Consider the following 21989-nt stretch of genomic DNA (forward strand, 5'->3'; position numbering starts at 1 on the left):
TTCATATGCAAGTCGTAACCCACCTCGGTGAGTTGCAAGAAGGTGATAGAGCGGAGGATCTTATGATCTATTATGGTATTTTGATTATTCTGTTGTATTACGTTCTCTCACCTTTTTATTTTAGACTTTATGGCCTTAGAGGCTTGATTTGAGAGATAAGTTGTATAAGCTGTTTTAAACTTCAATACTCTGTTGTATTCAATTTGACTAGCTGGCTTAAACTCCGCAGGCTGTGACTAGTCCTCTTTTTGGTAAATCCTACTTATACCCATATCTTGTTTAATTTAAGTACTACCTTGTGTATCCTGGAGCTACCTACAAGGTTCTATAAATATATATATTATTATGTCTTGTTCTGCTCGTGCCTAAGTGTTTTAATTTTTGTGTGTGAACACTTCGCATATTGTAATTCTGCTTTATGCGACTTTGAGCTTTATTCCTTCATCGAGCTTCTAGTTATTTAAATTCTTGGATATATATTATGTATTATAAGCTTTAGGACTGTTGTGGCACTTTGTTATCATTTTCTTTACGGCTAGAGGTAAGGCTTAGGGTAACGGGGTATTACATTTAGTGGTATCAGAGCGATTCGTCCTCATGAGTCTGAGGGATGGACCGATTGTGCTTCGTTGCACACTCTGTGTCATTTTTCTTTCATGCTATTTAGGTTATCTGCTTGATATGTATAGCATGCTTGTTTGTGAGTGCCTTTTGGGATAATTGAAGCACTGAGCTTGAGATATTGAGACTAATCACCTTGATATCGATTGTTTAGTGTAGAAAGAAAACATGAATGGCAGCTCACGGATGAGGTCAATCACGTTAACAGAGGGATAGTGAGGATGATTAACCTAGCCTACGCGTTACGAGTTTAACATGTTCCAAAAAATAAGTTCGTTGAGTTGCGGCATATTAGTTGATGGGTGAGGTCCAGCACTGGTGGCAGGGGAAGTGCTTACTGATGCAGCTATAGAATGAGGATGATGCTTTTGCGGTTTTAATAATGATTTTCAATTTCTACCTAGTATGGCTTTGAAAAAGTTTTAAAGCTTAAAATTATTTTAAAATTTGGTTTGGAACTTTTGGTTTAAATGATTTAGTTTTGAAACTATGTCATAACTCTTAGTTTAAATGATACAGTTTAAAAGAAAAGTGAGTTCTATTTTGTGATTTTGTTAATTTGTGCATTTGTTTTGTAATTTAACTCATTGAAAGGGATTCAAGTTGAAAAGCTATGATTTAAGAATTTTAATGAATTTAAGAAAAATCATTATTTAAAGTAATTGATTTAAGAAATAAATTATTTTTGAGTCTTTTGAAAAAGCTTTGACATTGAACTTCTTTTGAAGGTTTTGAAAAATACTATAAAAGCGGTATTTGATTTAAAGGAAAATTCTGTTTGACGTAGTGGAGTAATTCGATTGACCAGCCGTTTGGTGCCACACGAAGCTCTTGTCGAGCTCCTCAATTCTATATAAACAAAGTGCTAAGCAATTCGAATCCCAAGCTCTAGTTTTCTATTCTTTGACAAATTCGAGTTGTGGGTTTGTTAGATTGAGATTTTCATGGTTTTGCTTATTTAGGGGTAATCTAGCATTGGAAACTTGTTGGATTTTGCCCCTAATATCGATGGGTAAGGTAAGGTTTCACTAAACCCTTGTGTTTAGTTGTTTTGTATGTTATATGATGTTAGATTGAGGTTTGATGTTTGTTGGAGTGAGCTTGATGGTTTTGGAGCCTTGAGTTTGAGCTTGGTGTTTTGAGTTGCGTGGGAATCGGCCAAGATATGGTTTATGTTTTCTTTATGTAATATGTAATGTTTCGTGACACTTAGGCTATTGAACCTTAGGATAGGATTGAATGGATGATGATTGATGATTATTATTGATGTTGATTGTTGGTATTTAATTACTATGGAGGTGGATGATGAATGTTGTGATTTATTGTTGTTAATGAAGAGTGTTGATATTGTTGATAAATGATGTAGATTATGGATTTTGATGATGATAAATTGATGCTTGGATTGATAAGTGTTGAAGGAATTGATAAATTGGGATATTAAGGTTTGGATGTTGTATAGTTGAATAATGATGGAATTTAGGAGATTTGATGTGATTTAGGTTGAATTTAGATGTTGATGAATAATGATTTTGATGGTGTGGAATAGTGTAATTGGCAAGGTTATTGATGGTTGAGTTTGAGGAATGAATGGTATAGACTTTTGTGTTGTTTTGGTATTGTTTGGGTTGTGAGTTGTTTGGTTTTGAATTGAGAGTTTTGGTAAAGTTGAGATGTTAGTATTTTTGGTAAAAATAGATTTTAGGCCAACTTTGGCAGATCATATCTTGAGCTACAGTTTTTGAAATTGATTGAATTTTGTATCAAATCAAAGATAATTCAAAGAGATTTAAAACGGTATAGATTTCGTAGAAATCTAAATTTTGTAGAGAAAGATATGATCATTGGAATGAAGTTGGTGTCAAAAATTTGATTTCTGTGATATTGCAGAAATTGTAAGTTCTGGTTTGTGTGTGCACGCCCACTACTGTGCGCGTACTCTGAACAGGGGCCACATTCTTACTTGTGCGTATGCACATCCTTGTGCGCACACACATCCTGTGATTTTCAAAAAACGTACGTACGCACACTGATGTGCACGCACACACAGGGATATGCCTTCTGTTGAGAGCGATGGCACACTCTGGTGCGCACACCAACCCTACGAAATTTGCAAGTTGTGTGTACGCACAACATCATGCGCACGCACACGCTGGGAAGTGCCTTTTGTTGAGGGCGTTCACACGTATCTATGCGAGCACTCAAAATGAAAACTTTTACGTTTTGTGCGTTCGCACACATCTATGCGTACACACACTTTGTGAAAAACTCTCCTGGGAGTGCGTACGCAACCCTATACGTACGCAGAATGTCTTGTTTTTCAATGAAAGCCTTGTTTTTAACCGTTTTACCTTCCTAACAAGCTTGCAAACTTTCGTAACACTTGTTTAAAACTTTTTTGCGAATTTTAGGGTCTTGAATCAAGGGAGAAAACAATAAAGGAATAAAAAAGGGTATTTTACTTATGAGTTTAAAGCCGATGACATAGGTTTGGAAGGTTCGTGTAAATCCTAGCTTGAATTGGTGAAGGCTGATTTGTGAAGTATAGGGTTGAAGAGATTTTTAAGAAATGGGAATGCTTATGATAAATTTGAGAAGTTGAAAATCGGTGATGGTTATGATGAGTTGAGAACTTAGAAAGAAATGATGAAATTATTATATTATATGGGAGTGTGTGGGGCCTATATCCCTGGCGTGGCAGTTTTTCTACTACAAGAGTTTGTGGGACCTATATCCCTAGAATGGCAGTTTTTCTGCTACAAGAGTGTTCTAATACTATTCCTTCTCTACTACATGAGTGTGCAGAGCCTATATCTCTGGCGTAGCAGACTCCCTGCTGCATGAGTGTGCAGAGCCTATATCTCTAGCGTGGCAGATTTCTCTGCTGCATGAGTGTGCAAAGCCTATATCTCTAGGCGTGGCAGGAAGGCTACATCCGGAAGGATGTGTTGGGTTAGCATTTATAGACCGACAAGTGATATCACGAGCCAATAGGAAAGGCATTCATCATATGCATCTTCTACCTATTTGTTTGCTTTGCTTAATTTTTGTTATGCCTAAATGAAACACATGTTTATTTGCTAAGTGTTCTAATTGTTGTATACGTACTTTACTTGTGCTTTACTTATCTGTATTACTTATGTTTTCTACTGGGATTGAGGAGGCTCGGTAGGCGATAGCGATGGGATCGCATGGAGGCTAGGTTAGTGAAGACTGTGAGATACAGTGGTGTGATTAGTACTAGTTAAAAATTTCCTAAGTTTAGATAACCATGTTTGTTGTTTATGGTTTAAGTTATTTATTATGTTAAGCTTGAATAATGTTATCAATGTGAAGTTCTAGGATTGCCTTTGGCGTCCCGAAACCTTACATCATATATATTGGGCACTGTTACCATACTGAGAACCTCCGGTTCTCATACCATATGTTGTTGTTTTTCTGATGCAGGTCGTAACCCACCTCGGTTAGTTGTGAGATGGTGATGGAGCGGAGGATCTTATGATCTATTATGGTATTTTGATTATTCTATTGTAGTATGTTCTCTCACCTTTTTATTTTAGACTTTATGGCCGTAGAGGCTTAATTTGAGAGATAAGTTGTATAAGCTGTTTTAAACTTCAATACACTATTGTATTCAGTTTGACTAACCAGCTTAAACTCCGCAGGCAGTGACTAGTTCTCTTTTTGGTATATCCTACTTATACCCATATCTTGTTTAATTTAAGTACTATCTTGTGTATCCTAGAGCTAGCTACAAGGTTCTATATATATTATTATGTCTTGTTCTGCTCGTGCCTAAGCGTTTTAGTTTTCGTGTGTGAACGCTTCGCGTATTGTAATTCCGTTTTATGCAACTTTGAGCTTTATTCCTTTATCGGGCCTCTAGTTATATAAATTCTTAGATATATATTATGTATTATAAATTTTAGGACTATCGTAGTACTTTGTTATCCTTTACTTTACGACTAGAGGTAAGATTTAGGGTAATAGAGTGTTACACTATGTGTAGTTAGAGTTAGAGTAAAAGAAAGAGAAGTGTAACCCACAATTTTATTTATTTATATATCTTTTTCTATTTTATTTTTTTCTTTTTTTAATTATTACATATATATAGTTACAGGAGTAGTACATTTTGTACAATTATCTGTCATTTTGTAATTCAATACACTCTTATTTAATAATATACATTCTTCGCAAACTCTCTGAATCTCTCTACAATCATCCTTGTATTCTAATACCCTATGCAAGGAAAAGCTTTTTCACAAACTTTTTATTTTTAATATTGGAATAGTAATGGTATTTTTTTAAAAACGTGGATTGTTGGTGTGTTATTCTCAGGTGTAGAGTTGGTTAATTAGAGAAATAGAAATCAGACCGTCCAATTTATTAGAGGTATAGAAATTAGACGGTCCGATTTGTGAAAGGTACACAAATCGAATCGTCCGATTTGTGTTAAAAAATAAATAAATAAAAAATTTGAGGTACAGATATCGGACCCTTCGATTTGTATACTTTCCACAATTTTAAAAAAAAACAAAAATTATAATATTAAGATATATCATTACTTTTACTTTTATAACAAAAAAAAATAGCCCTTTTTCAGGTCTATATATATATATATATATATATATATATATATGAGCTTTAATTCCTTTAAAACATCAAAAACCTTCTTATTTGTAATATTTTTGACAAGTGGTTAGCAAGATTTCAAAGGAAAAACATATTAATTTAAATAAAAAAAAGTTGATTTTGCTAAATTTAATATATTTATTTATAATAATATTAAAAAACAAAAAAAATTTAAAATTTATTTTATTTAATATTCAATTAATGAATGATAAATAAAATAAATTTTAACTATTTTTTATTAATTATTTTTTGTTATCAAATATTTTTGTTTATCTAAACAAACAGTTAAAAATGGAATATAGAAAAGAAAGAACCATTTCTAGATATTACAAATAGAATATAGTTTGAAACATTAATATTTGTAAATAGGACAAGGACAGACATATCAAAATAAAGAGAGTATTAATATAATACTATACACAGTTGACATATACTTGCATTAAAATATTAGCGGTTCAGTAAATAAAATTCTCAATTTCTTTGTTACGGTTTTTATATTATCTTAAATATATATATTAAAAGCGGATAGGAGTACTAAAATAATGTGATTGTGCATGTGGTTACAGAATCAAACAAAGATGGAGCGTGCTTTCCACTAATACTTGTTTGGACACTTCCATCATCCTCACGCGTACTTATTTGTTTAATTATCAGAATATTATTCTTGATTGCGCTGCTTTATTTTGCCTAATTATTTTTGAGACATCCCAGAGTTTAAAGGTTGAAGAGGTTTAGGGTTTAAACTCGAGTGTATTTCGCATACATTTCTCAATAAGCTAGATTATCAGTAATCTACCACCTATAATGAAAAAACTAATTATCTCTGGTCTTTGTTAATATTAATACTATAATATAATATTTGGAATATTATCACTTGGTAGTCCTCTTAATTATATATGTGGGAATAATATAGATTATGCCACTTAAAAGGTATATATATTGAGGATTGTAAAAACAAAAAAGGATGCTTCTGATATTATAGGAAGATGCTTCATTGCTTCTGAAGTTTGAGGATGGAGTGGACTGATGAGCTAGCAATGAAAGAAAAGCATTGTGCGCTATGAAGCACGGATTCTCTCGTGGTGCCGGTGTATCCGTGTCGGATACGAATCCGACACCGACACGCGGTGGATACTTCAAACGAGCGTATCGGCGGCATGTCTTTTTGCGGTGCAGAATTTTGGTGGAGCGGTCATAAATCCGAACGAGTCCAACCCAATTCAGATGTTCATGAGACGGATCTTTTTGTTGGACTGCAAATCTTCAATTGATTTTGTGATTTTATGGCCCGATTAACCAATTTTTTCTTTCTAGTTTTAAAATATTCTAAAATTAAAACAAATCAAAATTTAAATTTAAAAATAAAATAATTAATAAATCAAAACCTAAATCTATTTACCGTTTGTCTTTGGTAGCTTACTTACTCACTAGCTTAGCCGTTCTTGGTTCTCTGCGTTATATTGAAGAAGAAGAAGAATAGAAGATACAGAGGTTGAAGACGAATTGAAGAACTACATTGTGTGGTGCGTGGTGTTTGCAGATGATGGAAGCTGTGGTGTTTGCAGATGATGGACTTGGAGGAGAAGAAATTGATATATTTTCTGTTAGCGGATGACAAGAGTAGATTAAATTTTTTTATTTTTTTGATAATTGCATAATTTTAAGTCTTTTTTATACAATTATATTTACTCTTATATTTACAATATGATATTTTATTAATTTAATATATTATTTAAATTTTAATTCACAACGTATCCTAAACGTGTCATATTCAATTTTTTATAAAAAGAACGTGTCAGTGTATCCGTGTCGTGTCGTGTCCGTATCACGTGTCGTATCGGTGCTTCCTAGATTGTGCGGTAATAACGGTTTGGAATATATTTAGTATAGTAGTAATCCTTGGATTTGAGGTTGAATAATTTTTATTATTGTGTTTCCTTTGATTTTGCAAGTGATTATATTAAAATTTGAGGAATGATAGTGGAGTATTAAAAATTTATTGTTTTTGTCCATCAATTAGTCATTAATATTTAAAAGTGTGAATTAAAAATATAATATTAAATTTTAATCATTAATGTTTAAAAGTGTGAATTAAAAATATAATATTAAATTAATAAACTAAAAGAATTGAGTTAATGACTAAGAGTGATAATAAAAAATAATAAATTTTGATAGCACTCAAATATTTTTTTAAAACTTTATTTTGCCTTAAATGATCTTATATTTTTCTCTCATTTAAGTTACTTATAAAAGATAATAGTATCTAATAAAATATTCAATAAATATTTATATAGACTAATCCCTCTATAGTTTTGGAAGGGAATAATTTTTCTTAAAGTAATATCTTTTTGGGACATATTTGTCTTATAATTAAATTTGTTAAAAATTTATTTATCCAACATGTATATTTAAAATTTGATAAAAAAAAAACCGACACAATATAATAACTAAAATGATTAGAGAATAAAAAATTATTAAAAAATCAAAATATCTAATTTAAAAACTTTTAAAGACCAATTTAAAAATTTACTTTAAAATAAATTATTATCTTAGGAAATGATGAATTTTTCCACCAATGTGACTCAAACAAATAAATCAAATAAAAAAATATATATATATGAAAAAAATAAAACTAAATTAGACATATAAATAATATGTTTTGTAAAAGTATATTTGTTTGGGAGTATCTTTTTTTTACATTCACTTTCAACCAAATTGCACACCTCGTGTTCATTACTAGGGTTGAAAGTGAGTCGAACTGAGCTGAATTAGACTAAACTCAAGTTCGACTTACAAAAATTAAGCTCAGTTCACAACTCGACTCATTAACAATCGAGTCTATTTTTTAAACTCAAAATTGGCTCACCAAAAACTCACAAACTAACTCAAAGAACAGAAACATATATAATTTATAATTCTATATTAATAAATTATAATTTATATTTATTAAAAAATATTTATAAAAAATTAATTTTATATATTTTTTATCTATTAATTATAAATTTTTTATTTATGTCATATACTAAAATTATATATAAAAAATGACTATAAAATTTTAAATAAGAACATTATATTTAAATATAGAAGGCCAAAAACTGGGTTTGCACAATACCCAGCTATGTGGGAAACTTTGAGATTTTAAGGTTCAAGTAGCCCACTGGACCAAAAGCAAAAGGTGGAAGTAGCCGACAAAGGAAAACCGTAGAGTGGTGAACGTGTGTATGACAAAAACTTAATGGTTGCAAATTCCGATGACAAACATTTCATAAATTGTCCGAACCAAAACAAAGAAAAATGGTATAATTGAAATGGATGTCCTTCCGGCCGTATATTCCGTTTGGGCGGAAATTTTTTAAACATGGGACATTATTGTGAAATCCTCAAATATTGGGAGGATGTGTTTTATCAAAATATGGTGGGATTGATTATTTATAAAATTAGATACTGTGAAGGGAAATATTTTTTTAATTTTGCAAAAATAAATTGTTCAGGCGATTTTAATTTTGATAAAATTAAAAATTAAATAAAAAGGTAATGTCAACACTAATTTTTATTTCTAAAAAAATTGAAATATAAAAAAAAATATTCCAAGGCGTTTTGTTATTTAAAAAAAATTGAAATTAATGAAATAGTGGGGCAATTTAATTAAATGGTGGAAGCAATTTAATAAAATAGTAAGGGCAATTTATAAGAATAGTGGGGTGATTTGTATAAAAAACAATATTTCAATGGAAGATGAAAATAAAAAGCATAACACTACCAATTCCAAATTTCATTAGTTTCAATAGCAATTCTTGGTTCCATCTTCTTCTTCAACTCTTCTGTAAATTTAATATGTCTAGCCAAAAAAAATTGAGGTGAGTGAAAAAAAATAGATAGTAGTATTATTTTAAGAATATATTATAATAGTCAAATATACTAAAAATATTTGTATATAAAAATATTATTATTTTATTGTTTCTCTTATAATATTATTTAAGGAGATTAAAGGTATTATTTGTGAAAGTATAGATTTTCAAATATTAAAGAGGATGATAAGTATTTTGTATAAACATGATGTACTAATATTTGATGAGTTTGTACAATTTCAAAAAATGAAACAAGTATGTAAAATATTTTCAATCATACTCAATCACAAGTTTCATCGAGTTGTATGTTAATTCTGAACAATTGCTTTATAGGGATAAAGAACATGATCCGAACACAATGATAATGTTATAATAGTGAAAGCGAAGATGAATTTAAACACAACTATAAAATTGTTGATCTAAATCAAGATGAGAATCAAGTTGATTGCACTATCAAGACAAACGTCACAGACGTGACAAATACACTAACAAGTCAGCATCTATTCGGAGAGCCATCTTTCATGCGTATTTTGGACTTGAGGCTATGAATGCCTTCGCCATCACAATCTCTTCAACCCCGGGTCTAGGTTGTTTGCCTACTCTTCCTCCTCTGCCTCTGTCACAGGATGAGGTCGTCACGAAGTTGAGGAACAAAGATGAGGTTCGAACCATGTTTGAGTGCTACGGTCTATCAAGCTCTTCTTGTCAAAGAAGGAAGGTGCATTCATCCATGGCCTCGAATAGATCTTCTTTGCTCTCATCAATGCTTCCAGAGGTAAACACTACTAAACAACACTTTATAGTTCATTCTCTATCTTTTTGAAGTGTATAAATTTGAAATCAGGGTTAATGAATTTGAGTTTGATGAATGCGATGTTGTAATGTGATTGATTGTGATGGAATTCTGGCTTATGGATAGAATTTGTCTGCTTTGTTGTTGTTTGCATTTGTCCTAAGATGTTGTCTGTATAACTGCTTATATTGTGCTAACCTAAAACTCTATCTTTGGAGAGAGTGTTGTTTTAAGAGGGGAGATTTTATTTATTTTTCTATTCATCATTTAGTTGCTTCAAATATACATGCACATAATCTTTTTTTAATAATGATTTATTTGTAGTTTCATTTTTGTTCTTGAGCTGAAAATGGTGCTAGATCCTAAAAGGGTTCTTGAACTGAAGATGATTAATCAATCTGATGCTGAATACTGATGTGTGATTTTTCCATTTTGAATGTGTTGGTTTATATCTTTTTATTTTTTGGTTTATTGGATTCTCAGGTGAAGAGGGAGGAGAATTTGTTTTGTGGGTTTATTCCATTAGATTGTTGTGAGAAGTTGAAATCTTTGAACTTTGTAAGGTTTTATTGACTGTTGAATGATTGCAACTTTGCAAGCCATGAAAATTAGGAGTGCTTCGAGTGTTGAAAAGGGTAAGGGAAAGCAAATTAAACTGTGATGGTTACTTGTTTACTGCATTATTCTGCTAATGTGAATGATAAGTTAAAAAGATCTTCTTTGTTGTTTTTTTAGGTATGAAGTAGTTGTGTAGTGCATGAACTTATTGAGTATGTGATTAGTCACTCACTTTTTGATTAGCAGAAATATCAAATTATTTTTTTGTTGATGGACATTGCTTACTTCTTCTTTGAATTAAAACATCTGGTGCAAGCAAATTGACTAGTTGTTGAAAGGGTTTTCAAATTAGTCATATTCTCTAGCTGGAAGTGGCATGCCGGAGCCTTGTTTACTCAACTAGACCCTTTTACTTTTTTTTGAGTTCTGACCTAAACTTTGTCCTTGCTGTTAAATTTTCAATTAGATTTTATTTTAATGAATTTAGTGTATTTTGTTTTCCCTGCTTTGTCTTATTGTTTTTCCAAATTTGGTCCTCCATCCAGCTATGGCAAATTTGCATTTTTTTTAAATGACTCCTCTCATGGTACAATTATAGCTTCTATTTAGAAATTGTATTAATGTTAGTTGTGATTTTAAATGAGTTTTTTTGTTCTAATAACTCTTGTTTTATGTATTATACATCCTTTGTCCAATTTTAGTTAAGATCTATAGGTTCGTCAAACTTTGTTCTTTCTTATCACATTCATGCTTTTCTTTTTATTTTAATTCTATTTAATATTACTGAAATTCTGTAGAAGTGTCCTGTTCTATGATTTTTCATGGTTTTAGATGCAGTTGACTAACTTTTAGTCTATATTTGTGACAAAGATTGAAATCCTGTAGAAGTGTCCTCTCTCCGTCCACGAGCTGCTTCCTCTCTCCGTCACACAAGCTTCTTCCGCCGCTGCTGCCGCCACTCACGTCGCACAATCTCACTCTGTCATCCCTTGTGTCGCAGAGCCCCTTCCACCGCCACTCTCGTTGCGTCTGCTCCCTTCGTCGCCATCATCGCAGAGCCCTCTCTGCCGCTTTCATCTCATTGTGTCTGCTCCCTTCATCGCCGTTGTCGCAGAGCTCTCTCTGCCACCGCTCTTGTCGCGTCTGCTCCCTTCATGAATTTTATGTATACTCTAATTTTGTGATTCTGCTCCCTTCCATAGGTTTAAGGACCAGGGTGTTAAGTGAATATTTGTGTGGATAAAGTAGGATGAGCTTGATGAATGCTATAGTTGTCTAGAACAAAAATTTAATTCAGTTAATACTAGTTTGGGTAATCGTTTACTTCATCAGTTTATTGCCATTGCCATTTTTAGTATCTGATCTGTTTGTGTAAGAAATGAATGTGGTGGATAGTTTTTTAATTTTATTTTGATATTATTGGATATTATGGAAATCATTTGAAAGTGTTTAGCAGTATTAAGAGAGTTCTTGGCCATGTACCGAACAATTAAAAAAATGATTCAACATATACTAGCTAAATTGTGTGTTCCAAAATGCTTTCAGGTATTCTGCGAAAACAAACCTTTAGGAAGAGATGTTGAACTCTTTCGTCGGCATTATTATGCTCCAGGTCAAGTTGGTCCAGCCTTTAAGGGAAGCCCAGGTGCAGAGTTAATAGGACTCAAATATTATGCTTATTGTTATTGTTATTGTTAATAGTTTATGGCATTTCCTTCCCTCTTTAGTTAGCACCATGTTAGCAGAAAGTTAACTCTGCTTTTGCACAAAATGTCACTGTCTATAATCTTCTATATATCAAATTTTGTGACAGAAAATTTCTTCTTTCAACAGAAAGTGAAGTGTCTGCTGACTTTCCCAATAAAACACATGATCCAATGTTGGCAAGGGTGAAAATATATCTATTTTAATACTTCTACAAGGTATACCCACCCAAACACATCTTTTAATGAGCATGTGCTTAGAGTATGATTTATGTGTAGGATGCACATACAAACACCTGCATTCCAGTTTGTTATTGAGTGACATTCAGTGAAAAAGTGTAACCAGCATACCTTCTTGATTTTATTGAGTGAAAGTACTTTCAAGGACTCTCCAATAATCTCTATGAAGGCATCTATTGCTTCATCATTGTAGTAAGAAAAAATTTTCGTAAATTAACCCATCATTAGGAATTTGAATAAAAGAAATATTCTATGCAATAAGCACTATGTACCATCCAAAGAAGCATAAGCATAGTATAATTACATACACATCAAATGATGAAGAAACACTCTTAACATTCCAAATGCCAATCATTTGTTCATGCATATGAACATCTTCTTACATAAATTGTATACTTCCAAAATAGAAGGATGAGATTTCAAAAAAGAAGGGACATGAGAGACGCATCTCTACTGTTCTATTGTTTTCATCCATTATGTTCCAAATACTATCATAGTATGCCTGGTTTTCACTAGAGTTGCAATTGATTTGTTTTATCTCCATTCTTTTACTCCTTCACTATATTGAATTCTTATGTTTATGTTTTATCCTAATAGTGGTGTTAGGCCATTTGGAGTGTCCCTACTAATTGCTGGATTTGATGATAACGAGCCATATTTGTATCAGGTGTGTTGATCACCTACAACCTTGATCGCATTATGTTGTCTTGCATGTGGATGTGAAATAATAACCATGACTTACACATTTCTGAAGATAATGAATCCATGAGATCCTTTAGTTTAGTTATCCATTAAAAATTTAAAATAGAAAAGAAAAGAGCATATAGTTTGTTACAGTGTAATGAATATGCTAAATAATATTGTTACTTGAAGCTTGATTAAAATGTTACAGGTTAGTGCTTCCCTTGGTAAAAATAGCATATATTAAGGGGGAGCCATGTGATAATTTAAAAGGGGGAGAAATTCAAAAATTCAAAGGGAGTATTCTTTACTCAATCTTAAATTTCTTTCCATTTCAATTTTAATAATGTTTGTCATCAAGGGGGAGATTGATGAGTTTGGAAAACTCAGATTTATTTTGATGATGAATAAACATTATTGAAATGATTGATTGCAAAATTATTAATTATGATTTTCATGTAACATGTGCTAATTAATAATTTTGTGATGCAGGTTTACTACTGGGCCGAAAAATAAAAATTGTTGCAGGCCCAAATCAAAATACACACTCAGCCTTGTTGAAAGTTTTTATATTTAATGGCTGAATTGATTGTTATGTTACTTCGGCCAAATTGATCCATTATTGTTACAAGCCCAAGTTAAACATGTTTTGCTATTTGCCCCAATACATGATCTGAAAATAATTCATCAGGAAATCAAATGTTACTATTTGTCTTATGCCTTCTAACGGATCTCAACTTTTGCCATATGAATTATGGCTGAAATATTTTATCAATTGGGCCAGTTTGAATGTTGATACTAGAAAGCCCAAATTTATTTTTGATGAGTAATCACTCATGCTTGATCTGAAATCAAATGTTGAAGAAAGCAAAAATTGCTTCCAACGGATCTAAGCTTATTACCATGTGATGGATTCCAAAATTTATTCAATTATCATTTATTGCATGGAAACAATGAGAGAGAAAGAAAAAGGGCATCTGATTTGATTGTAGCAACTATTGCTACACACTACTCAACAAGGGAAGAATCATTTCATTCTCTTTTCTAATTTAATGATGTTCAGATTTCTTTCTTCTCTCTCATCACTTTTTTTCTCTTCTTCGGTCCTTACACAGAAAACCATGGAAGCTACTTTGAGCTATCGAAAAGAAAGAAAGGCAAAGACCATCACAATGATGGCACGAAAAAGAAAACATAAAGTATGTAGTGGCTGAGATTTTCACCAAAAATGGTAAGATTTGGTGAGGTAATCTCGAGCTCTTCATACCCAAAAAGAAAGAAGAAGATCTCGGCCAGCAAGGTGAAGATCCTTGGAGAGTTGGCTTGTCTCTGATTCTGCTCAACCACCACAAAAAGTAGCTAGGGTGGCTACGTGATGGAAGAGGCAGAGATTGGAACAGATGAAGCCATCATCATCATCATGAAGCATCAAGGGCCAGAATTTCATCTTGGAGAACAAGCCAAGGATGGAGCGCTCGGATTGATGAAGAGTGATGACCAAGGAAGAACTAGAGGTATTTGCATGTTGGGTTTTGCATGGGTTACCTCTTCTCTCTCTCTTTGGCCGAACCGGTTATGTATGAAGGAAAAGAAGTTAAGCTTGGTTTTTGTTTCAACTGTGAAGGCTTCCCTTCTCTATAAAAGGGGTGAACAGTCACGGCTTGATTTAAGGAGTTAGAAGTAAGCAATGAGAGTGCAAGGCACAGAATTCTCATAGTTACCTAAGCTTACAGATTTTCTTCTCCTTCAATGTATTCTGTTTTGTATTTTTTGTTTAATTTTGTCATGTCTTGAGTCTCATGGAAAAAGGCAAACAGTGAGGTTTGTATGAAAAAGTCATAGAGCGGAAAAAGGCAGAGAGTGCAAAATTAAAAGAAAAAGCCATAGATGTCCTTTGAGTTCCTTTGTACATCTGTGTTGTGTTTCATGATTCTGTGGGAATCACCTTGTAAGTTGGGTTAGCACTTTTCAGTTTGTAATCAGGATGATTATAGTGAAATTTCATCATTGTTGTGATGGAGACTGGATGTAGGCTGCACTGCACTTAGCAGCTGAACCAGGATATATCTGGGTGTAATTTTCTCTCTCTTCTACTCCATTTCTGTTTCTACTGCACAGGAGCTAAAACCGAAAAAATATCTCGTGTCAAGTGACGAGACAAAAATAAAAGTCTCGTGGCTAGGGACGAGACAAAAATCAAAAAGTCTCCTCAAAGACCAGAAAGTGTAATTGATAAAAAGGGGGCTAAGATTCAACCTCCCCTTCTCTTAGCCACTGAAAACCATCAATAAATATATACCATGTCTCTTCTATGAGTTTAAAGTGACATTTTTCTTTCCCCCAAAAGATTTTCTTTTGGTTTATGTTTCTTTGATGTTCATATCAGAGTCATTCTTTTATCCCCATTTCATTTCAGTGGTTCTTTTCATTCTCCACTTGCAAGTATATTGATGACATGGAACTTGATGATGCAGTCCACACAGCAATATTGACACTGAAGGAAGGGTAGCGTCATGTCCTTTCAAGTTTATGCACTAAATAAAATCATTAACCATCTGACAACCAAGAATCTCAAAATAAGTTTTGTTCACTTTCTTTTAGAGTTACGGATTTGTAGAAGGAAAAGAAATTAATAGTAATATAGTACAATATTAAGGCTTCCTACATAGGCATTCACTTAAATAGTATTATTATTATTATTATCTGTACTTCTGTTGGTATAAAGGGCTTTGTATAATTGGAAATAGTTAATTTTTCATTTGTATTTTACAGGATTGAGGGACAGATCTCGAAAAAAAAAATTGAAATTGGCATAATTGGATCTGACAAAACGTTTTGGTGAAAATCTCTTTCTGTAAAATTTATAATAATTCATGTGCTTTGCTTCTTATCTAGTCTGAATGACTTTCTATTTTGCTTTCTTCAAAACATTACATTACATGAACCTTGCTTCTAATTTTGTTGGATTGTACTTTGTGAATTAAAATAGGAATTCTTAGAAAACACAAATGTTAGCTATTACAAGAAGATTAGAGCATCAGGTAGTTTCACTGCTGTTTTACTACCACTGCCACCGCCGCTACCTTTTATCTCTTCGGATGAAGACTATGATGATGATGGGGGATAAAAATGACACTGAGGACTATAGCTGATAAATTTAGTACGGTTGAACAATACAATGTGTTTATGTTTTGAATTATAGTTGGTGTATCAATATACTTTGTTGATGTATGGTTGTTACTTATTATTATAGTTGATGTATCAATACACTTTGTTTATATTTTGAATTATATTGACTTGTTTGTTTATAGTACTTTTCTTTTAGTTTGATAATACAATGAACTTGTTTAAATTTATATTTATTTTGTATGAAATCAGATTTATTTTATAATGAAAAAATCTAAAAAAATGCTATTTTACCTTACTAATGGATTTACAGACGGATTTTTCGTCTGTAGAGCTGAAAATGCTTTCCCGGGATCCAATTACTGACGAAAAATCTATCAAAAAATCTGACGCTAGTTACCAACAAAAAACCTGTCAAAAAATCGGACGGTTTAAGCGAAATTGGAGCGACGATTACCGAAAAAAATCTGTCGGTGATGGAAAAAATCTGTCGGTAAATTACCAACAGAAAATCTGTCGAAAAAATTGACAATTTTTTGGCAAAAAGAGAGATCATTACCGAAAAAAATTCTATCAACAACGGAGAAATATCCGTCGGTAAATTATCGACAAAAAAAATCTGTCAATAAGCAATTTTTAAGGCTTTTACAAAGAGACAAAATCTATCGATAATTTCATTAGTAACCAAAAATTTATCAGTAAAAAAGATCAAATCTATCTCTAAATCTATTTGTAATAAACAATTTTTTATTGTAATTAGAATATATTATATCTTACAGAAAAAAAAAACCGACGAAAAAAATATTTACCTTTTTTTTCCATATCGCCACAGCAACTTATATATGTACCATAATTTAATCATCTTTCGCTTTTATAAGTTAGGTCCCTTTATCACCATAAATTTTTTAAAATATTATTGTTTAAAGAAATAAAAGAATTGAAGTTCAAACATTGTGGGCATATGCAGAATAATATACCCCATAAAAACAAGAAAGCAAACAAACCAATACATATTAAAAACGTATAGTTGCGGAAAGCTAGTGTGCAATTAATACTCGTCACCCTATATAATATTTTTATTTTTTTCTTTCACATAAAAGCACAAAAATCAAGTTTGTTCTTATCTCATCCTAATTTTTAAAACATATTTTTTCATGGTAACTTGGTTGAAACTATTCGTTGCAATGTGACTTCCTAATATATAATTTGTTTAGAAGTAAATTGATATCGATTTTTCATATTTCATATTATTAGCGAATATCGTTATGCGTATATATAATTTTTAATTGCATATAAGCTCAATCATTAAGAATATTTTATGATATAATTATTAAGGAAAACAAATAAATTAGGATGATAGTTGGATCATCAATTAGATCTCCTGTAAGATATCCTTTTTAAAATTGTCGAAGACTTGAATAAAAAACTATTTCTGCTTTTATAGTGTTAGTATTAGATTTATATTTTAGATTCATATCTTTTATAGGTATTTTTCATAAGTATTATTGAATTAGTCAAAGAATATATTATTCTACCCTAGAAAACAACACCGCACGACAAATCAAATTTAGTGTAAAACTATTTCTTTTTCTTTCTTCTTTTTTCTTTAATTTTTTAAACTACTTGATAATAATCATAATATCACCTGTACACTCAGTTTAAAACTTTTCATAATTCCAAATGGGTCAAAATGCTTTTCTAGGTTCTTAGCATAATATATATAGTTTGAAAACTCTTTCACTTAATATATAGTATTAACACAAAATTTAATTAATTTTAACCGTTAAATATTTAATTGCACTAATCAAAGTCCTATACATATTTTTTAATAAAAAATACACAAAAAATTCAGCTACATCCACCAAATTAATATTATATTTTGTATATCTTTATATTTTATTATTTTACATATTTTTAATGTATAGTATACAAATAACTAAGTTGTTAATTAAATTTTTTATGTACATATATTCTAAATATCCTTATAACATTATTCTAAACTTATTTCTGGTGGCTTCTTCTATTTTAGAGAAAAAAATAATTAGCCTCTTTTCCAAAACAAATCGTAACAAAAGACACTTTTAGTCATTATTATTTTCGATACTTAACTTCTAAGTTCTTCTTTATTTATAAAAATATGGAATAATGATCCATTTTCAATACTTAACCTGTGCCCTAAAACGCGTATATATTATACAAAATCAACAGAATTATTGAGCGTGGGCTAAGTGGGCAAACTCCTTAAGGTATTAGAGTCATGTTTATTCTTGATCATCATAATAATAAACATGCTTCTCGTTTAAAAAAAGAAGAAAAAGAAGCAGCATAGATTAGTTTTGTTTGTTTATTTAGCTAATAAATCCAAATGGTTTCTTTCTATCAAGACTTGAGTTTCAAGCAGGCATGATTCCATTTCCACCTTGTGCTTAAAATAACAATTTAATTTTATTGGGAAAAGGATAATAAATCAGCACTACCATGAAAGGTGAGAAGCCACTAAATTTTCTACTCTAGCATCATGTGCACCCAATAGGAAGCACTGGTCATGTATGCACATGATTTACTTGTACACTTTGCTAGCTACCCTGCATTTATATATTATTATTATTATTATTATTATTATTATTATTATTATTATTATTATATAAACAACTTAAATAATTATGACAAAATAAATAAATAAATAATTGTGTTCTTTTGATAAGGAAAGATAAATTATATTTAAATACAATAATATAAAAATATTTTTTTATATTATGCTAAAACTTTTTTTAAGTAAAAATATTTATTTTAAAAAATATAAACTATAATTTTTATTTTTTTTCAAATTTTTAGTATTTTTTATTTTTATTATTAAAAAATTATTAAATACACTAAAAAATAAAAAAAATTTATTAAAAAATATATTTTTTAACCACTTAATAACATTCAAAGAAGCTGTTAATATGTTATGAACAATTTAAATAAAGAATTAATCTCTATATATAAGTTATTTAATTAAACAAGTCTAATAAATCATTTACACTCATGTACTCTACTGCACCTTCTCCTTTTTTTTCGTTAGTTTTCTCTTTCGTTATCATCGGCACCAACACCACCTCTTCCTTCTCCTCCTTCCTTTTCCTCTTTCTTCTCCATCATCTTTAATTATCATCATCATCATCGTTATAGCCATCGTCGTCTTTTTCTTATACGTATCGTCATTGTCATTATTATCGTTATGTTACCGTAGAATTTTTGCCATATTGATGACGTTGTCTGATCTAAAATTTTTGGCATAGAATAATTTTCTCAAATTTCTTCTTGTTTTACTCTCTTAGCAATAATAAAAATAAAAAAATTAAATAAAGAAGAAGAAACACATAATGCTGCAAAATTATTTGGAAGAGGATGAACCTACATTCATTCAACTGAAAGAAAGAAAGAAATAAGAAAAAAAAGAAGAAAAAAAATGTAGTATTAAAAAAATATTTATGTGTATTTATAACAAAATTTTGGTGTAAAACTAAGATATTTTTGTGTATTGTTAAGAAATTTCAGTATATTTATACTGATAAATTCTGCATAATTCAAAATACTTCCTCCTCCTCATTTTTTATTGTTTCTTCTTCTTTTTCTTTTTCATCATCATCATCATTATCATCATCTTTTTTCTCTTATTAATCTTTTTTTCTTGTTTTACCTTCTCAAGTTTATTCTTGTTTTACTCTCTTAACAAGAATAAAAAGAAAAAAAATCAAACAAAGAAGAAGAAGTAACATATATATATATAATTACTTGGAAGAGGATGAACCTACACTCATTCAGCTAAAAGAAAGAAAGAAATAAGAAAAAGAAGAAGAAGAAAAAAATGCAGTATTAAAGAAAAAAATTATGTGTATTTATGGTAAATTTCGGTGTAAAATTAAGACATTTATATGTATTGTTAAGAATTTTTAGTGTATTTATACTGTAAATTCTGCATAACTTAAAATTATTCTTCTTTCTCCTCTTCATCTTCTACTGCTTCTTCTTCTTCTTCTTTTTTCATCATCTTTTTTTTCTTATTTATCTTTTCCTTCTTGTTTTATCTTCTCAAGTTTCTTCTTATTTTACTCTCTATCTCAACAAGAATAAAAACAAAAAAGTCAAACAAATAAGAAAAAAATACATAATGCTGCAAAATTACTTAGAAGAAGACGAACCTTCATTCATTTAACTAAAAAAAGAAAGAAATAAGAAAAAAAGAAGAAAAAAATGCAACATTAAAAAATATTTTTGTATATTTGTAGCAAATTTTGGTGTAAAATTAATATATTTATGTGTATTGCTATGAATTTTCGGTATATTTGTACTGATAAGTTCTGCATAATTCAAACTCTTCCTCTTCCTCCTCCTCATCTTTTGCTGCTTCTTCTTCTTCTTTTTCATCATCATCATCTTCTTCTTTTTTTCTTATTAATCTTTTCCTTCTTGTTTTATCTTTTCAAGTTTCTTCTTATTTTACTCTCTTAACAAGATTAAAAAAAAATAATCAAACAAAGAAGAAAAAAACACATAATACTACAAAATTATTTAAAAAAGGATGAACCTACATTTATTTAACTAAAAAAAGAAAGAAATAAGAGAAAAAAAATCAGCATTATTTTGAGAACTTTAGCAACAGACTTAGGTTAGCTAGCTCAGCTTCTCCTTTTTCTGTTTTGTCTAAAAAAAAAATTATTTGAATGATTTTTGAAATCTCGTTTTTTTTTTGTCATTTCAAACATATATCAACTAAAACTACAGTTAAGAGTGTGGAATTTGTGTGTTTACCGTCACTCTCCTATAATAGCTGGCGAGATTCAAACAAAGAAAGAAGAGATAGTAAACATTTTTAACTAGGATTTCCATACATGCAAATATTGTGTATTTTTAAGAATTTTTAGTATATTTATACTAATAAATTTTGCATAATTTAATATTCTTTCTCTTTTTTTTCATCTTCTACTACTTTTTTTATTTTATTTTTTCATAATTCTTTTGGAAGAAAAAATTAAACAAAATATATATATATATATATATATATATATATATATATATATATATATATATATATATAATGTTGCAACATCAATAATAAGAGGAAGAGAAAAAAAAGATACAGCAATAATAGGAGAATGAAACACATAAAAAAGAAGAAAAAAAAAGAACGCAAAGAAAAAAGAGGAGGAATGCAAAGAAAAAAGATAAAAAGGAGGAGGAAGAGGAGGAGGAGGAAAAGAAAGAATGCCGGGTGCAAATATTAAAGGAGGGACAACGTGATTTCACGCGTGCGTTATATAAGTGAATTTTGTTTGATTAAAGTTAATTTATTTAGACTTATTTATCAAAAAAGACTTGTATGTATAGTAAGATTATTAAATAAATATCAATATTTATGAGATTTTTTCAAACATATATCTATGAGATTTATTATTTTTGACGAACTCAAATCATCGACCATAGCTAAACCAACATAATATAGGTTGCAATCTGTAAAAAGAAAATCGGAAATAATAAAAAAAAGAAGAAATTATGAATGTAATTATTTATAATTGTAAAATTTTAGTTGTTTAAATAAGATTCCGATCTCTATATTTATTTATTCTAGTTTAATTGTCATGTTGAAGAACCTCAAAATTTACAAAAGGTTAGAAATTTTAATTTTACCTTTTATATACATAGAGAAGAAAAATAGTTGGTTTAGCCAATTAAATTCTTATAATCTTCCTCCTTTAATTAATGACACAATTTTTTTTAAATTCTCTCTTTAAATTAATTAGTACAATG

At 30.2% G+C, this 21989-nt stretch overlaps 1 protein-coding gene across 2 annotated transcripts; it reads left to right on the plus strand.

The window, feature by feature from the left end:
- Window positions 1–9604: 9604 nt before the first annotated feature.
- LOC112803561 (uncharacterized) lies at window positions 9605–13800 on the plus strand. Of its 2 annotated transcripts, none has more exons than XM_072198335.1 (6): window positions 9605–9873; window positions 11320–11614; window positions 11995–12094; window positions 12283–12371; window positions 12990–13059; window positions 13285–13800. In XM_072198335.1, exons 1-4 carry the CDS (start codon window positions 9755–9757, stop codon window positions 12357–12359), a joined length of 591 nt encoding a protein of 196 aa, XP_072054436.1. In that variant the 5' UTR covers window positions 9605–9754; the 3' UTR covers window positions 12360–12371; window positions 12990–13059; window positions 13285–13800. The 2 variants fall into 2 exon arrangements, with proteins under 2 accessions (XP_072054436.1, XP_072054439.1); XM_072198338.1 differs by having other exon boundaries at window positions 13566–13800.
- Window positions 13801–21989: the final 8189 nt, after the last annotated feature.

The sequence above is a fragment of the Arachis hypogaea genome, chromosome 1 (genome assembly GCF_003086295.3).
Source record: "Arachis hypogaea cultivar Tifrunner chromosome 1, arahy.Tifrunner.gnm2.J5K5, whole genome shotgun sequence".
NCBI lineage: Eukaryota > Viridiplantae > Streptophyta > Magnoliopsida > Fabales > Fabaceae > Arachis > Arachis hypogaea.

Bases quoted from the DNA above. Each gene is read 5' to 3' on its own strand.
- LOC112803561 (XM_072198335.1), top strand. From the start codon at position 9,755: ATGAGGTTCGAACCATGTTTGAGTGCTACGGTCTATCAAGCTCTTCTT. The intron at 9,874-11,319 runs GTAAACACTACT...TTTGTGACAAAG, and splicing joins TCTCATCAATGCTTCCAGAG to ATTGAAATCCTGTAGAAGTG. The intron at 11,615-11,994 runs GTATACTCTAAT...AAATGCTTTCAG, and splicing joins GCTCCCTTCATGAATTTTAT to GTATTCTGCGAAAACAAACC.